At 36.3% G+C, this 17,992-nt stretch overlaps 3 protein-coding genes across 5 annotated transcripts; all 3 read left to right on the forward strand.

Annotated features, from left to right (window-relative positions):
• The first annotated feature begins 1,097 nt into the window (after nt 1-1,097).
• On the forward strand, nt 1,098-3,074 carry uqcc6 (ubiquinol-cytochrome c reductase complex assembly factor 6). The gene is made up of 3 exons (XM_042496592.2): nt 1,098-1,254; nt 1,794-1,920; nt 2,500-3,074. Exons 2-3 carry the CDS (start codon nt 1,813-1,815, stop codon nt 2,617-2,619), a joined length of 228 nt encoding a protein of 75 aa, XP_042352526.1. The 5' UTR covers nt 1,098-1,254; nt 1,794-1,812; the 3' UTR covers nt 2,620-3,074.
• Nucleotides 3,075-3,227: 153 nt separating this feature from the next.
• efcab10 (EF-hand calcium binding domain 10) lies at nt 3,228-6,813 on the forward strand. 2 transcript variants are annotated; one of them, XM_042496589.2, is made up of 5 exons: nt 3,228-4,219; nt 5,125-5,289; nt 5,599-5,689; nt 5,799-5,830; nt 6,679-6,813. In XM_042496589.2, the coding sequence occupies exons 1-5, from the start codon at nt 4,069-4,071 to the stop codon at nt 6,690-6,692; spliced, it is 453 nt and encodes a 150-aa protein (XP_042352523.2). In that variant the 5' UTR covers nt 3,228-4,068; the 3' UTR covers nt 6,693-6,813. The 2 variants fall into 2 exon arrangements, with proteins under 2 accessions (XP_042352523.2, XP_042352524.2); XM_042496590.2 differs by lacking the exon at nt 6,679-6,813 and having other exon boundaries at nt 5,799-6,321.
• samm50 (SAMM50 sorting and assembly machinery component) lies at nt 6,731-15,574 on the forward strand. Of its 2 annotated transcripts, none has more exons than XM_042496588.2 (15): nt 6,731-6,872; nt 9,081-9,191; nt 9,498-9,599; nt 9,741-9,828; nt 9,954-10,060; nt 11,181-11,311; nt 11,636-11,723; nt 12,164-12,292; nt 12,583-12,654; nt 13,334-13,420; nt 13,752-13,822; nt 14,391-14,458; nt 14,551-14,697; nt 14,832-14,973; nt 15,393-15,574. In XM_042496588.2, the coding sequence occupies exons 1-15, from the start codon at nt 6,852-6,854 to the stop codon at nt 15,436-15,438; spliced, it is 1,410 nt and encodes a 469-aa protein (XP_042352522.1). In that variant the 5' UTR covers nt 6,731-6,851; the 3' UTR covers nt 15,439-15,574. The 2 variants fall into 2 exon arrangements, with proteins under 2 accessions (XP_042352522.1, XP_087936368.1); XM_088080242.1 differs by having other exon boundaries at nt 14,391-14,457; nt 14,541-14,697.
• Nucleotides 15,575-17,992: the final 2,418 nt, after the last annotated feature.

Genomic DNA, 17,992 nt, shown 5'->3' on the forward strand with positions numbered 1-17,992 from the left:
GCAAAATAACAGGAGCCCGTAGGCCAGTCGCAGGAGCCCCATACATGTTTCTACGATTTATGACATTTCTAGGATTTTATGACGTTTCTAGGATTTCAACAAGTTTCTGGGATTTTAGCATGTTTGGGATTTTAAGACGTTTCTAGGGTTTTAGGATATTTTTAGCACTTGAAGACGTTTCTAGGATTCTAGGAAATTTCTGGGATTTTTACACATTTCTTGGATTTTTACCACATTTCTTGGAAAGTAGGATGTTTCTTTAATTTTGTGATGTTTCTATGATTTAAACACATTTCTGGGGTTGTGGGACATTTCAAGGATTTAGGATATTTCTAGGATTTCAGCATGTTTAGGATTTAAGGACATTTCTAAGATTTTTTTTTTTTTTTACATTTCTAGGATTTTAGCATGTTTCTAGGATTTTAGGATGTTTTCTAAGATTTTATGACATTTCTGGGATTTTAGGGAATTTCTAGGATTTTAGGATGTTACTGTGATTTTAGGACGTTTCTAAGATTTTAGGACCTAAGGGGGCTTGTTTAGGGCGCGGGGATCCTTCACTGGCACTTTTTGATGAGCAAACTCTGTTTTATGCTGTTTCGTGCACCCTGCCACTGTATGTCTAGCCAACCTAAGTACAAAACAGCTCCCAGTGTGAGTCACCTTGTTTTTTTTTATTGTGAATTAGAGAATGGTTTAGGAGGGACCTGGCACCCTATGAGAAGTTGAGTATTACTCCATGAGAGATTATTTATTGATTTAAACATTACAAAATAGCAACAGGAGCATGATAAATTACACACAGACTGTATAAGTTCATACAAACACCACTAGATGGCAGAAAACACGGTTTGCGTGGAAGCACCAGCACGAATTCACACCGTAGACGAACGTAGCAGCCAAAGATAATATATTTTCGTAAAGCGTGTCACTCTTTAGTTAAAAAATCAACAACATTCAAATACTAAAGAATCCACATCTGAACTATCCATGTCATAAATAATATTATTTACTTTTTAAAACTTCCCCAATGTGTTAGTATAGCAATGTAAGTTAAAAAACTATTAAATACATAGTATGTGCCTAGCGACGTTGGCTGTTGAATAAAGTCAGAGTGAGAGCTCGTACGCTGTAAGACGATCTCCGTGTGTTAGCTAAACAGCATGACCTGTGTACCCCAATGACAGGACTTAAGATGGTGAAAATTTGCTTAACATTGCAGTCTTTTATTTAATTTACAGTAAAATAAACAAGGTAAGGTCTTAGTGGCGTCACTTTTATGTCAGTTTATGTATGCTGCTCTGTCGCTGTTTTCTATTTTGTAAAATGTTAGCCCAAGTAGTTTACATCAAGGCTAAATAACACTGTTAGCTTTCCTATCACTGTCTATACTGCGCAGGTGCTCAGAAAGTATACACAGTCCATGTATGATGTGTGTATATATATATATATATATATATATATATATATATATATATATATATATGATCTTGAAGTGGAAAAAAAAACTTTACTTAGCTTTAAAAATCTTCTATATCCATAGAAGCTACACGGAGTCCCAGTATTCAGTGTTATTAACCATTCTGTGTCATTATTTAATGCTCAGCCCTGTCATTTACCACCTTAACAGACAATGTAACAGACAACAGTATTTTTTTATTGATTATAAAATTGGAATTTACATCATTCACTGGGACCAAATTGATATGAGATAGCAGACAACAATGGCATGCTTCTTTATGGCGTATAGGTTTGATTTGTCTACTAATGTTTCCCTCTTTTTTTTTAATCAGGTTGAGGAAGTTTGAGAAGATGCCGGCCGGTGTGTCTTGGCCTCGGTACCTGAGGATGTTAAGTGCCAGTATACTGGCCATGTTTGCAGGAGCACAGGCAGTCCACATGTACTACCTACCTGATCTGGTGAGGGGCTGAATTAATCTTCCCTCCTAGTGGCCCGTCTGTATTTCCTGAAGATGATCTTTAGACTAAACCATTAACAAGTTCGCAAAGTGCTGGAATGCATTGAAACTATTATGATGTATCTTTTGTTTTGTTTGTTTTTGAAAAGTTTGGAGAATACAGAAAATCTTGCACAAGGAAATCACATACAACTGGCTGTCAGTACTGCTATTACTTATAGTGTAGTATGGGTTAGTGTATAGCTGAAGTATTCTTCTTTGTGTAAGTATTATCCTGTAATTCCCACTATGCATACTATTCAAAGATGGGCTTATGGCCATATACTACATATACTTGTGTATATATATATATATATATATATATATTCATATACTTTTTTTCTTTAAATTTATGAGCTGTAATTTATTTGGCTCTACTGTGTCACTATCTGGTCCAAAACTCTGGTGACACAAAGCTAGATTTTACAATTGATGTTTTATATCATTGACAGTTTTTTGTTGTCAGATTTTGTTAAGACTGCTGAAAACTAACTGACCAGTTATTACCAGTTTAACAGTGATTGCTGTTGTTTTCTTTCAGAGTATACCAGAGATCCCACCAAAGCCAGGGGAGCTGAAGACAGAGCTGCGGGGCTACAAAATCAGAGAAGAAGCTACTGCTGCGTTACAGCAACTGAAAACAGAACAAAAGGTGGACTGATGAGGAATTATACACCGTCTTTATGATGGACACTCAATCAAATCGACTATGTCCAATTTATTGCCAACAGTTAGAAGTTGCCACGTGCCGGCGAATAAAGTAAGTGCTTCATCCGCAGGTGGATATTTTCTGTGTGTGGTGTTTTCTTCTAATGGAGCAAATAGGAGTGGAACAAAATGCCACGCTGCTGGCGTCTGGCTGCTTGAAATAAGGATCTTATCTAAAACAAGATTGTTTGATTTATACAGCCATTTCTATCTTTGTGTCATCATCCTTTTTGGAATGTGTTTGCATTTTTTAATCGAGTGATGAAATATGTGTGACAGTAAGAGGACATGAATGCACAATAACTGCTGAAAACAGGAAGTCATTTTTGTTCTTTTCAAAAATACATCTTTTGATTGTTTCTCCCATAGCAGATAAAATGTGTTAGAAATAAAAAATATTAAATTAAAGTTTTGTCATTACTTTGTGTTAAATGTTAGTCATCTGTATGGAAAATGCAAAAAAACTTATATGTGATAATCGATTGTTTAAAGTAATTTATTAATCATAAATGCCAAACATTGTTTCCAGACTCTAAAATGGAAAGAAATGATGCTTCTCTCTCTATTTCATCATTGTAAGTTAATCAAATGTAAATTTTGGGTTCTGACTGTTGGTTAGACAAAACTCACAACATAAAGATGTGACTTTTGGCTTTAGGATCTTGTGATGGACATTTTTCTGTATTTATTTATTTTATTTTTTTATTTTACATGTAGTAGTGGTACTCAACCAGGACGTCTGGGGACAACCAGGGGTTATGCATAGTATTTTTCTTTCTGCTGAAAGAGTTTGTCCTACAAAATGTGTTCAAGGACCATTGGAAATTTGAAAATGCAACAATATTTCTGTTTTTTCAGTTTCTGGCTATGATAAAAAGTGTAATTTTGGCAATTTTATTATCATGTGGGCATGTTCAATTTAAAAATTAGTGTTAAAATAAATACAAAATACAGCCAGTTAAAACTGTATGCTCTTTCCCTATCTGTTTAAAAAAAATATTGGCATGCGTCCCCCTTTTTCACCACCCGCTCCCCTCTCATAAATAACAAGCAGTCCTTTATCTCTTTAACTACAGTTGACAGAGATGGAATTAAGATCTCAATTTTATCTTAAAACCAAAATCTTTTCAGATTGAGGTCCTTAAAACAAAACCTCATCAAGTAGGGGTCTGTAGGATAACCTATTGAGTATCAATTTAGGGGTCTATAAAGGTGGAGAAGTACTGGTATACGCCTAATCAGGTGAAAAAATAGTTCACAAATTTATTCTTCATAAGTGTAAATAATTGTAAAAATGGTTGAAATCTGTTTCACTGTAATCGCCAGGCGTTAGCGATGGACCTCGCAAGGATAAACAAGCGCAAATGTGCGTCTTTGTGTGCGCACGCGCCTCAACCGTTGGATGTGGTGTATCATAGCAACGCGTTTAAACAAAAGTGAAGTGGGAAAGATGGCGACGCAAAGGGAGAAAGACGCGGCAGATTATCTCAAGAAACACAAAATTATGGAGCTCATGGACAATCTGATCAGCATGCTCTTCTTTTACAGACCTGGTTGGAGTTTATTTATCTCTCATGTTATAGACAAAGTATCATGTGCTGATAGACGCAAGGTTTTTGACAGCTACCTAAAATTGTTACGTTGTGTTATGTAACTTTTCATAAATTTTACCGTATTTAACTGTATCTGTGCTTGATTGCATACTTTTCACTGTCTGCTAACGTGTTTGTAGATGGACAGAATTTACTTCACTGTAATAGGCAACATATTAACCTCGGTAACGTTAAAGGATATTGTCTATAATAACCTAAATTCTATTTTTTTAAAGGACACAATTACATATGGCAGACTGCCTTTAGCTGTAATGTGTATCACAGTTTGAGGTTACTGTTAACTCAGCGCAAATACAATGCTATTTATCCCTTGAATATACCCAGAAAGTATATTTAATTAAATCTCTGTTTTGTATTGCAGTGTTTTCCTAGTTTATCGTTCATACCAGGTTTTATTCTGTTGATGTTGTTTTGACTCATAATATTTTGGTTACTGCAAACTTTTCCTTAAAGTGTTGAAAAAAAAAGTGTTTCTATTACTAGAAACACAAGGCATGTATCTCGGCAAAATCAACCCTATGTTGAAGCATGTTTCTTATTTTGCACAACAAATTAATATTCCCTACATAGAAAAGCATTGTATATCATGTCTCCATCTGCTGGTTTGCCATCACAATAAGACTATGCATAATAAGATGTTATCACCACGACAGAAAAACTTGATGATCTCTCAAATTTGATGGGGCAAAAAACTGATATATCGATATCGGTATTGGTTATTGGTTAAATGAGTTGTTTTTATAGAGGCATATCGGATATCAGCAAAAAAAGAGGAAAAAAAGAAACAAACAAAAAAAAACGCATCTCAGTAGCAGTGGTTTATTATGATATCTGCTGTTTTTCAGAGAATCCCAGAGAGTTTCTTGTTGAGCAGCTGGAACAGCTGAAGAGATCTCGGGACAGTGGTGTCCCAGGGCCGAATCTGTTCAACGACACCAACCTGGATGCAGTCTTTGGGATACTGGACCCTGCTAATCAAGGACACATCACTTTTGAACAATACAAGCACGGTGAGCATGGGACATGAACACTCAATAAGGCCTTCTTGGGCACAAAGACTGACACCGTATACACTTTCAGTGTGACTAAACAAATTGTTATTTATATTGTCATTTCATGCACTTATTGGTCAGGTATTTATTCAGGTTTTTTTTCTTAGAACCGATAATATAAATAATATTTCATATGGAATAGCCTGTTTATTCATATGTCACCTGTAAGTAGTTTTAGCTTGCCTAATTGTTCCTTCATACAGAAAAATGCAAAAATGACACTGTGGATTAAAACAAATACTCACAGAGCCTTGCCCGTCCCCACAGCTCTGACCACACTGGGCATAAAGGACATCAATGAATGTCCTGAAGGTATAAACGAAGACAGAATATCCTTTGAGACTTTCAAAACAGAGGCGTAAGAGCAGCTTGTGAAGTCTTAACAGAATGACAAAGATGTTAATCACAGATTAAGATTTTAAAATGCACCATTATAATGAAGGTTTTTTTGTCTCATTTTGTTACAGGATGCAAGGCCTGCAGAAATGCTTAGCAACAGGTGAAAAACTGTGAACGTTTATGTTTTCTCCCTTAAGTGAAACTGTGTTTTGTAAAATTAGTACATTTTATATTGTTGTTATTAAACTGTTATACTAATATCAAATTTGTTAAAGTTACATTGCTGTGGAAATTTTTAAAACCTGGAAGTTGCTGCAAGAGATGGCACAGTGTCCTGGTGCAATATGTAATGAGATACAAGTGTTTAGTGAAAACTCTCAGCGAATAGGATATCTGAGTACATTTGACAGTATGCTTCCTAAGTCTACATCCCAGCTTCACATCCAACTCGGAATGATTATTTTCCATTTCTATTCTTATATTGAAATAAAACAATACTTTCAGTCTCACACACGAGAGACAGGCTATGGTATATGGTTTTAATAGGTCTACAAAAAATTATATGATTACTCTTGTAATTATAACTTTTTTCTCCTAAACTATACTGTTTGTTGTAATAAATCCATCTAACAATCCAATCTGGTCCTGGGTCTGTATCTCAAGCCAATCAAAAAGCACAAGTGTTCAGACACAGACATTTAACATTTAATATAATTGTTTAATTTTTAATGTTTGTGTTTATTTATTTACAAAAACATGAAGTTATTTTTGTTGTCAGTTATATTTATTGGTGATAAATCTAATAATAATAAGGTATAATAAAGTGGAGTATAATATAACATAATTATAACACAAATAGTGTTAGTAGAATTGAAGAATTGTAGAATTTTTTTTTATTTTTTTTTACATTTATTATTATTGTTATTATCTTACATTCCTTTTCTTTTTTCTGCTTTTCCCTTTTTTATTTATTTATTTATTTTTTAAAATTTATTTAACATTTTGCAGCATTGGTGTGTTGAACGCGCCGCAGCAGAGGGCGTGGTCAGGAAGTGACATGGCCGACTCCTTATACGGAGCCCCGTCGCCTTTCTCCGGTTACTTGTAGGTTAAATTAGTTAGTCTTTTTCTACTCAGAGTTTCGTCCGTTTTCACGGGGACAGCACCCTGCGGAGCTCAGCATGGGCACCGTCCACGCCAGGGTAAGGAAAAGTCCGGTGACCGTGTCAGCTAGGATTTTGACCTCTCCGTGTGTTCAATTAGTTGTCAGACAGAGCGGCGACTGTGCTGCAAGAAAAGGCCATACTGTATATTCACCAAGGTCCAGCAAGGCTCAGGCTTTCAGCTCTGTGGCCACACACTCAGTTAATTATTGGTTATTTAGTTTTAATGTAAACACGTAAGGTGCCTTTAGTTTTAGACACAAAAAGACAGCAAGGGGAGTCATGACAGATTATAGTGGCTCCTCTCACTACTGCAGTCAGCACGCTGCCGGAAACAGCTTGTGCTTATGACTAAGTACCCCAGTTCTTATTTGTTGCTCTTATCCATTCATCTCTTTACAGAGCTGTAAGCAGGGTTTTACCAATACGGAGGTCCAAGGGCGTAAGTTTCATCTCAGCATTGGGGCTGGGGGGGGGGCATATGTAAAACTGGTGGTTTTGGGGGTCCTCCCCCAGTAAATGCTGAGCATCAAACACTTAATTTCCTGCCCTCTGGGGACATTTTCTTAACTAATTCCCTGAATCATGAATTCTCTGATTTAATGTGAAGTGTACATGTATTTAATTTTGTCAAAATAAGTGCTATTTTCATGTTTTTATTGGGGGGGTGTGGGGACAAATGCACGTTACAATGGTGCGTTCCACTTGTACTGGGAAGTTTGAATTTCCTAATTCCCAGTCAGAAGTGTCAACTGGAATACCCTCTGAAATTGGATTTCAAATTTAGAAAGTCAACGGAAGTGCATCAACCCCGACCTCAAAGTCCAATATGACTGCTCTTTGCAACAATGGTCGTAAAAAGTTGTAGTAAAGTTGGGGTACCTGGTGGGTTGCTTACCTGGTAGAGTGGGGGCATGTCCTCGTCACGGTGGCCCTGGCTTTGACTCTGGCCTGCAGCCCTCTGCTGCATGTCAATCTGCTCTCTCCCATTTCACACTTCAGCTTTCCCACACAATTAAGGTAAAAAGCCCAAAACAAAAAATCCCCAAAAAGCTGTCGTAACATACTGTTAATTAACACATCTATCTTACTTGAGTCTTTCTAAACCAGTCATACACACACAGTGCTGTCCAACTTCTATCTTTTGACATGTTGTTCAACGTTTTTATGCACAAAATACAGCATAATGCGTTGTTTGCAACTGGCATTACTAACAATCAGTGGCTAACCTGGCTTAGAATAGTATTGCTAACAACAACTTGGCACGTCTCGTTGAACCTGAACGTAATCGACTTGGGTGTGATGTCATTACCAGCTCCAACTTCCAAGGCAAATGGATCACAGCATAAATATTTAGGGGAAATGGAAAGTTTTGTACTTGTCCTTTTCCTTCAATCACTTGATTTTGATTTTGGGACACATTTAAGCAATAACCCATGTAACATGTTCCATTTTCCTCATCACATGTCCTCACCAATATCCCAATAGTTATATATATATGTACAGTATGTGTGATATTGACACAGCCGGGTCACCAACTGAACACATTTTAACAGCTCAAATATAATTTCTGTTTAAAAAAAAAAGATCCAAAACAGTTAGCAAATATTTGGATGACAGGAAATTAGTCAGCAGATATTTTGGTTATCTATTAGTTATTTTAAGTAATTTTTCTACTAAAAAATATCAGTCATTCTCTGGTTTCAGCTTCTTCACTGTGAGGATTTCCTGCTTATCTCTTTTTAATTGGTTGCAAATGGTAGATCTTTTTGGTCATGTAGTTGGACAGTAAACAAAGACATTTGCAGATATTGTCATGGACTATAGGAAACTGTGATGGACATTTGTTAAACATTTTACAGACCAAATGATTAATCTAATGAGTGAATAATCAGCACATTAAGTGACAGTAAAAAATAATAGTTAGTTGTATCCTTACTGTGCTGCTGGGAACTTAACAGTTATGGAGAAAACTTAAGTCCCAGGAGTAAACACACTGATTAAGACTCAGCAAAAGAATACTCAACATGTATAGCATGTGTGTAAATATAGACGGTTAACTCTTCATGAACACCCGAAATTTCCAGAAAAAGAGCATAACCCCAGTTTCCTTAAAGGTATATACAGCCATTAAGATCTTATAGTCTCTCATTTGCTTATTTAAATTCATCCATCACACTTGTTTAAAACGTATTATTAACTCTTGATTGTGATTGTAACTATTTTTCGTCGTGTTTTGTGTTGCAGAGCCTGGACCCTCTGCCCATGCAAGGGCCAGAGCTAGGAGTTCAGCCAGACGACATCGAAGCTCCAGAGATTGATCGCGAGCCGAAGCAAGAAGTTCTTGAAAACAAGGATGTAAGATTTGTTTTGTTACACCACAGTCACACACTAGGACTCTCACATTACCAGACCTGTCTCCACACAATATCTGCGCTTTGGCGAATAAGAATAAGTTATTCCTGTGTTCATATCCACACCACAATTCGGTATGAAATAGCCACTTTAAAAAAAAAAAAAGATTATTTCTGTAAATGAGATTATTAAAACAATAAAACTGGACTCAGTCATTTCAATTCATTTGGCTCAGAGTTTGTCAGTCAATATACTGTTTTTTGGCTGTTTTTAGTGTTCCTCATGCTGTCTGTCTCTTCTGTTTTTCAGGTTGTAGTTCAACGAGTCCACATAGATGGGCTGGGAAGAACAAAGGAGGACCTGTTGACTTATGAAATCGCAGAAGTTTTCCAGGCGAAGAATTTGATTGATGTAGGTGCATGTTAATACAGCTGCGTAATGAATGCTTGTTTGATTTATGAATAGAAATGGAACCTCTCATTCTGTTTGTACAGATTTATGCATGCGAGTAACTGTTAATGGCATCAACACCTGGTGTAATCTGTTCTGCAGGTGATGCGAAAGTCCCATGAAGCCCGACAGAAGCTGCTGCGTCTCGGTATCTTCAGAAAAGTTGAAGTTGTTATCGATACCTCACGAGGTACTGTCAATCACTGCATGGCTTTATGATTACACATCAGGCACTTTGTGAAATTGGGATGTACATTCATTATCTGACATGTTGTTCTGAGTGTCAATATTTTGTTTGTCTAATCTTCTCTTCAGGTGAGGATGCTCTTCCTAACGGCCTCGACGTGACGTTTGAAGTCACTGAGCTGAGACGGCTGACGGGCAGCTACAACACCATGGTTGGAAACAATGAAGGAAGCATGGTAAGCGTCATGATAGCTCACACCACTGTCTACTCTCTGATAGGGAGCAATCCAACCATAAATACATAAATACACATACTTCATTGTTTCCAAGTTGAGAAATTCTTGTATTACAACAGCAAGTTATTCAGGCATAGCAGGTAGGTGATAGCGGTAAATGTACAGTATGAATATATGTATATAATGTATATAATATATATGTGTGTGTGTGTGTGTGTATGTGTGTGTGTGTGTGACTGTATATGTATGTATGTATGTATGTATATAAAAACTTACATATACTGGACATACTTAATAAGTTGTCTATCTGTAGAATATCATAACAATACAGGCTAAATATGCAAACCAACAACTACTACAGCAGGGATACGCAACTTTCTGAGGGCATTTTTAGGGTTTTAGGTTTGTGCCCCCCCCTTTCTCTTTCCTTTTTTGCCATGATTGTATTTCACTTGCTATTTATGACATCTATTGCTCGTCTGTCCGTCCTGGAAGAGGGATCCCTCACTATCCTCTACCGCTCTTCCTGAGGTTTCTTCCTCTTTTTTTTCCCCCGTTACAGGGGTTCTTTTTGGGGAGTTTTTCCTTGGGTGATGTGAGGGTCTAAGGGCAGAGGGATGTCGTACACTGTAAAGCCCTCTGAGGCAAACCATGTTTTGTGATAATGGGCTATATAAATAAAACTGACTTGACTTGACTTGACTTTTAGGACATTTCTAGATTTTGAGGACATTTTTGAGATTTTAGGACATTTATAGGATTTCAGGACATTCCTAAGATTTTAGCATGTTGCTACGATTTTAGGACATTTCTTGGATTTTGGGACATTAGGTGCTTAGTTCGGTTGTCTGTCGGGGGTTGCGGGGGATCTACCACTGTCACTTTTTTTGCTGAACAAGCTCCTTGGTGATGCTGTATTATGCACTGGCATACTGAGTTAAAGACACTTTACCATTTTTTCCTATACAGATCATTTCCAATGAGTGCTTTCTTTTGAAGCACTGGTTTGATGTGTTTTTCCACGCATTCATTTTTTCAGACAGATTGAGTTAAAAGTTCAGTTTGGCTGTCTCTAAATACAGAATGGAAACTCTGATCATCTCACCTGCTTTCATTTCAGGTACTGGGTCTGAAGTTACCCAATGTATTTGGTCGGGCAGAGAAAATGACTTTTCAGTTCTCCTATGGCACCAAAGAGACATCCTATGGCCTGTCCTTCTTCAAACCGCAACCAGGAAACTTTGAACGAAAGTAAGACATGAACAGTTTCATATATAATGTCAGTGTTTTTGGGTCTCACACCTTGATGCACAGTGTTCATGTTTGTCTACTGTGTCTGCAGGAAGTCTTATTGTTTTGCTATAAGTTCTGCAGTTCATCTTACTGCTGTCATTAGCATTGGTCATCAGGCAGATGTGGTGACTCTCCTGGTACTTGAACTTTAGATTTTGGTCCAACATTGAGGCAGTATATGCCTGATCAATCAATTCAGTTTCTATATATGCATATATTTGGGAATTCAAAGGAATCTGAGTGGGGTATTGCCATTTATTCTTTCCTTTTTTTCATTTTCAGTATCACACTAAACATGTACAAGGTAACAGGTCAGTTTCCATGGAGTTCACTGAGGGAGACAGATCGAGGCATCTCTGGAGAACTTAGCGTAAATATGTTTTTCTATTCATTAACCCTTTTTTTCTCACAATTTGTGTTTTTTTTCAGTCAAAGAATGTTGTTGTTGTGCCTCCTTGCACATGCATGAAGTGAATTAACACATTTAGGTTGTATTGAAACATGAATGACAAAATATCCATAAAAATTCACCATAAGAAACATCAAACGGTTTGTAAGGGACAATAAAGTCCAGTCCTGGGCTGGAGATTTCTGCTTTAAAAACATGGATTGCTAATATTTTCTTACCATTTATTAAAGGATAATAAAATAGGCCTACAAATAAGAAGCCTTTTGCTGAGCCATTATTTTTCCTATGTTTTGAGAAAACAACATATGCTTTGTTTCAAACAATGCATGCTCATTTACTGCATGAGATCTGTCTTAACAAGAATAATAAACTGGTGTCTATTACTAATTTACCTCCCACAGTTTCCTCTGTGGAAGACCAGCCAAACCCTGAAGTGGGAGGGAGTGTGGAGAGAGCTCGGCTGTCTGGCTCGCACTGCTTCGTTTGCCGTCCGAGAGGAGAGCGGCCATTCCCTCAAGTCGTCTCTTTCGGTAATTTTCTCTTACTTTACATTGAAAATTTTATTGTGGGCTTTGAAAATAACTGAGGACTTTCATATAATCTGTTGTAAGAGACTTAACGGCAGAGCTGTTATTCTGTGCTTATGTTAGAGTTTTCGGGGGGTTTTCCGCACACCTCATTCCAAAAACACTGTGTGGGGGACAAATGGTGTATTTGATGTATGTTTAAAAAGTGGGATAGGACTAAATATCCAAGAAGACGCTGTCGTAATAAACTAGCATTTAGAAGTAGGTGTGAACAGTGACATTCTGTTTTTCAGCATTCGATGATCATTGATACCAGAAACTCCTCCATCCTTCCCAGGAAAGGTGGCCTGTTGAAGATCCATCAGGTCTGTTGTCAAACATTAGAAGGTAACTTAGGTATTTTTTCAACATGGCGCCTATATCTCACATGTTTTTGTGTCTAAGCGACTAATAGGAACAGCAGTTTTTGAAATTATTCCAGTATTGAGCAAGAGGGCTGCAGCTGGCAGAGGTAAAACAGGCTGCAATGTTACCACTTAAGTCATATAAGTCACATAACATTGGTTAAAAAAGTGCTTTTTTTTGCTTTTGCTACTGACAGTCTCACATTGGGGTCTGACAACATTATGCAAAGATCCCTGCAAAGGTCCGAATTTGTTAAAGAGTAAGATCCTTTTTTGTTAAAGCAGAAATGGCCCAAAAATCGGCATCACTAAACTCATTAGTTGTAGTATGGATCCTTTCCATAATGTTGTCAGACACTTAATAATAATAATAATCTGAGCCTATCAGTGCCAAAACTACTGACGTAAACTGACGGTGCCGTGTGGTTACACTGCAGCCTTATTCACCAGTGCAGCCCGCTCAATACTGGACCACTTTCAAAAACTGTTACTCCCATTAGTCACAAAAACATTGGGAAATAGAGTCCATACTGAAAACATACAGAAGTTAACCTTTAAGCCAGAGCTTTTTCAATAATGTGTTAAAACAATATGACTTGCCTCGTACACCAGGTTGATGTTTTTTGTTGTGGTTGTCTAGGAACTTGCTGGTTACACTGGGGGAGACGCCAGTTTCCTGAAGGAGGACTTTGAGATCCAGCTCAACAAAACACTCTTCTGGGACTCAGTGAGATTCTACATTTTAGATTATTTTATCCTGAGGCCTGAAACAACGCAGTTTAACTTCAAACACTTTTACTGGGCCAAAGCACAAGGTCCTAGAAAAAAATTCAGAAATATACCCAGGGCTTTTTGTGGGAATAGTCTATTAGCAAAAAAAAAAAATTAACTAAATGACTAGCAGATTAATTTCTGAAAACTTGAAGTGGTCCTTTGTTAGCTGGGCATACATTTATGTTAAAAAAACAAAAACATAACATACTTCTTTGGTTATTTTAATGTTTATGCCTTTTTGTGCATGACTCAAGCTCTTGCAACCCTTTGACTTTCTGCTCCAGGTCCTCTCTGCCTCATTGTGGGGCGGTTTGCTCCTACCCATCGGTGACAAGCCAACAAGCATAGCAGACAGGTACAGAAATACAAAACAATGCACCATCCTATTACCATTATCCACAGGGCCGGGGGCGTTGAAGTCTTGATACTCAAGACAGTTTTAACCCTTTTTCACTTAAATTTGTTTACATTTAGGCAAATTGGCACAATCAAAAGTATGAATTAATTTTTAGTAGTTCCTGTTTGCAGTGTACCCATGGTTATCCAGACAACTATCACTGCGTTACTTTGATACTGAAATAACTTTGAGACTTTGTGTTTCACAGGCAAGTTCTGTACTTATAAAGAGTGTCTTTTTTCTACAATGTCTCAGTGAATTTATTTGAAATTGAGATATTATATACCATGTTGTATGTCACTGAAAAGTGTAAGTCACATTGAATCTAAAAATATTTGTATCACGTATGTGTGTTCAGATTTGACTGAGTTAAGTACAGTTTTTTTTACACAAATTGCTGCAGTTGTGCAACCTACGGTAAATTATATTTAAAACCTAATTAACTTTAGGGTTCTTTCTGTAATCCCCGACAGCTCACAGCTGTATTACACACTGTATGTTTTGTGTCTCTTTGTCGGCCTCTCAGGTTCTATCTAGGTGGCCCCACCAGTATCAGGGGATTCAGTATGTACAGTATGGGCCCACAGAGTGAAGGTGAGACATAACAGTGGCTCCGTTTCTTAGTAACCAGACTGAAGTTTGATAGTTATTTGAAAAGTTTTGTGCTTGAATTATTGGTATGGCAGGTGACTACCTGGGAGGAGAGGGCTACTGGGCCGGAGGCCTCCACCTCTACACCCCTCTACCCTTCAGACCAGGCAGGGGGGGCTTTGGCGACCTCTTCAGAACGCATTTCTTCCTGAATGCCGGAAACCTTTGTAACCTCAACTATGGTGAGTAGTTGGACACAGAGCAAGTGCAATGTTTTATGGACCGCCAGACCTATACGACTGAAGAGCTCAAACTGTTGATGTAGTATTTTACCATTGTTTTCTGTCTGACTGAGGTTCTGTGCCTTTTTTCTTAGGTGAGGGGCCACAAGCACATTTGAAGAAACTGGCAGAATGCATCCGCTGGTCATATGGACTGGGCATTGTGCTGCGTTTGGGGAACATTGCCAGGCTGGAGCTGAATTACTGCATTCCCATGGGAGTCCAGAGTGGAGACAGGTAGGGCTGGCTGCTTTTACGTGGGATGATTTACTCTGAAGACATTTCAGGCACACTAGGTGATCATGACCCCCCTGCCCACGCGCAAACAGGCAATGAAGAATTAAGTCAGAAATTACCAGCATAGATCAAACAATCACGTTTAAATGATTGCTCAGCTCACACAGTGTAACTCACACGTCTGTTTACATGTGTGAATTAATTAAGGACTTATCAAACCAAATACTGTCAGTATTAAGCAGTGCTAAGCACTTTGTGTACAATCATGTAGATAGTAATGATAACATTACATTCACGTGATAAGAGCATTCTTTCAAGAGACACGTCCCATGTCTAGTATCCATAACATGCACTTAGAATAATCTGATTCATGGTTTACTGTGATATCGATCTCAACAAACTCTCTCTGTTCCTTGCAGGATATGTGATGGCATCCAGTTTGGAGCTGGAATCAGATTCCTGTGAAACCACATTTCTTGGATCTGGAACTTCTAGTGTTTCAACATGCATTTTATGTCAGAAACATTTTATTGGAAAAGGAAATTGCTTGTACAGAATTGTTGTTGCGACTTATTAGTTCAATAAAAGTGTTTGCACTGATTATCTGTTTTGGTGGAGCTCTGTTTTTATCATATCCGTTCAGAGGTCAAATATAGAACTCATAATCAGGGTCACATTGTGTATAAAAAGTTCACAAAAGCATGCACAGTCAAGTGACAAAAAAAAACAGGTGCTGGACAAGATAATGCAAGAGAAGAGCATGTCTGTCTGATGAAGAGTATGTAGCTCAGGACGGCACCTTGGTGGTTAGGATGAATATTTATGGGAGCATAATGTAGCGTGCAGACATTTTTTCCTCACATTACTGTGTACACCATACAGTATAGCAAGTCAAATACATCAACAGACTGTTGCCCATAAGCCTGAGTCTGCCATAAGATGAAAATATAGTTTTCAATGTTATTTATTCATCAAAAATCTCCACTGCTTGAATGGAAAGATGTTGGAGGTTAAAAAAACAAACAAGTTTCAGCAACCAAAACTAAGTTGGTTTGCGTATAAAAGGAATTTGTCTCGGAGTTGGTGCATAATTATGAATACACTGCAAAAGTCAAGAGGCACAAAATAATATAGAAAAACAACAGAAAATGTGGAAAATAAGAAATATGTAAAAATACACCGGTTTCTTCAGTGGTAGAACAGTTTTGTGCAAAAATGTGCAAAATTATGACTAGTGGATTCGCATAAATCCACAGTATGAAGGGGGTTAGGGTAAGAGTCTGTCAGTGGGGTCCTGATGCTTGTTGAATACATACATCCAAAACAAAAAGAAAGTAGTAAACCCCACAGAGTTTTAAGGTCAACCTAACATTCCAACATTGGGTAGATTACTTTTTTGTTTGTTTGTTTTTTGCCTTGATTAAGATTTCAGAAATGAATAATCAATGCATATTATACATTTCAGAGAATTAGCCTATAAGCATTTGACATCTCATTAGAAAAAAATTAAAATGTCTGTAAGAAGCACTGTAAAAAAAAGTAGAATACGAATACTTTAAATATAACACATACAAATACAATAATAACATTAATTAATTAATATTCTATCAATACAAGTGACGTTCATGCATTTTCTTTTCAAACTTTGACACATTCAACACATGCATTACATATTTTCAAATAAATGTTTTATAACAAATAATTCATAATTAAAAGAAATAAATTGCACAATAAATAAAATGTAGATGAAATAAAGAAACTTAACAAAAATAAAAATCTTTAGGGCCTGCTTAAAAGATGGAATTAAACTGAAATGTCTAAATAATCTAATGGTTTTTGCCAATTTAAAATTGATTTCAAAAATTTCAATTGTCAAGTATTTCTCTATAATAAGTATCCCTTAAAAATGTAAAAGGAGAATAGTTTATATAATCCAAATATATGTATTTAATATTTTGCAAAAAAGTGTTATGATATAAAATTTGTATATTAACTTTTCATCAGCTAAGACATTGGAATTTTTAAAAATGAGAAATAATAAATTACGTTAGTGTGACATCATTTCAGAAATGTTCTCAAAAGTATGAATGAATGAATATTTTATTTACAACATGGAAACATAACAAAACAGGGAAAATAAAAAGTTAGACCAAAAAATTGAATATACAAAATAAAAGAATAGAAAATAATCAATCAATCTACAAGCACGTGATCAATAGTTTCTTTTTTACAATTACAAAAAGTGCATTTGTTGCTCACATTTTGGAAAGAAATGACAGATATTAGCTTTAACTTGGTAGTACACAGACATACATCTGTTTACATGTTATTTGAACCTCTAACATAAAAGTAGAATACAAATAATTTAAATATAACAAATAAAATAAAGAAAATGTGAGTTCTGTCAATACCAAGCCACATCCACACATCTGTTAAAATGTAATTTAAACCTTGAACATAAAAGTCGAATACAAATAATTTAAATATAAAAAATAAAATAAAATATTGTGAGTTCTGTCAATACCAAGCCACATCCATGCATCTGTTAACATGTCATTTGAACCTTGAACATAAAAGTCGAATACAAATAATTTAAATATAAAAAATAAAATAAAATATTGTGAGTTCTGTTAATACCAAGCCACATCCATGCATCTGTTAACATGTCATTTGAACCTTCAATATAAAAGTCGAATACAAATAATTTAAATATAACAAATAAAATAAAAAAATGTGAGTTCTGTCAATACCAAGCCACATCCATGCATCTGTTAAAATGTAATTTAAACCTTGAACATAAAAGTCGAATACAAATAATTTAAATATAAAAAAAATAAAATAAAATATTGTGAGTTCTGTTAATACCAAGCCACATCCATGCATTTGTTAACATATCATTTAAACCTTGAACATAAAACATAGAATACAAATGATTTAAATATAAAAACTAAAATAAAATATTGCGAGTTCGGTCAATACCAAGCCACATCCATGCATATGTTAACATGTCACTTGAACC

The sequence above is a fragment of the Plectropomus leopardus genome, chromosome 7, assembly GCF_026936395.1.
Source record: "Plectropomus leopardus strain MGB_pleo_1.0 chromosome 7, ASM2693639v1, whole genome shotgun sequence".
NCBI lineage: Eukaryota > Metazoa > Chordata > Actinopteri > Perciformes > Serranidae > Plectropomus > Plectropomus leopardus.

Bases quoted from the DNA above. Each gene is read 5' to 3' on its own strand.
- uqcc6 (XM_042496592.2), top strand. From the start codon at position 1,813: ATGCCGGCCGGTGTGTCTTGGCCTCGGTACCTGAGGATGTTAAGTGCC. The intron at 1,921-2,499 runs GTGAGGGGCTGA...GTTTTCTTTCAG, and splicing joins TGTACTACCTACCTGATCTG to AGTATACCAGAGATCCCACC.
- samm50 (XM_088080242.1), top strand. From the start codon at position 6,852: ATGGGCACCGTCCACGCCAGG. The intron at 13,823-14,390 runs GTACAGAAATAC...TCGGCCTCTCAG, and splicing joins CCAACAAGCATAGCAGACAG to GTTCTATCTAGGTGGCCCCA. The intron at 14,698-14,831 runs GTGAGTAGTTGG...CTTTTTTCTTAG, and splicing joins CCTTTGTAACCTCAACTATG to GTGAGGGGCCACAAGCACAT.
- efcab10 (XM_042496589.2), top strand. From the start codon at position 4,069: ATGTGGTGTATCATAGCAACGCGTTTAAACAAAAGTGAAGTGGGAAAG. The intron at 4,220-5,124 runs GTTGGAGTTTAT...GCTGTTTTTCAG, and splicing joins GCTCTTCTTTTACAGACCTG to AGAATCCCAGAGAGTTTCTT. The intron at 5,690-5,798 runs GTAAGAGCAGCT...ATTTTGTTACAG, and splicing joins GAGACTTTCAAAACAGAGGC to GATGCAAGGCCTGCAGAAAT.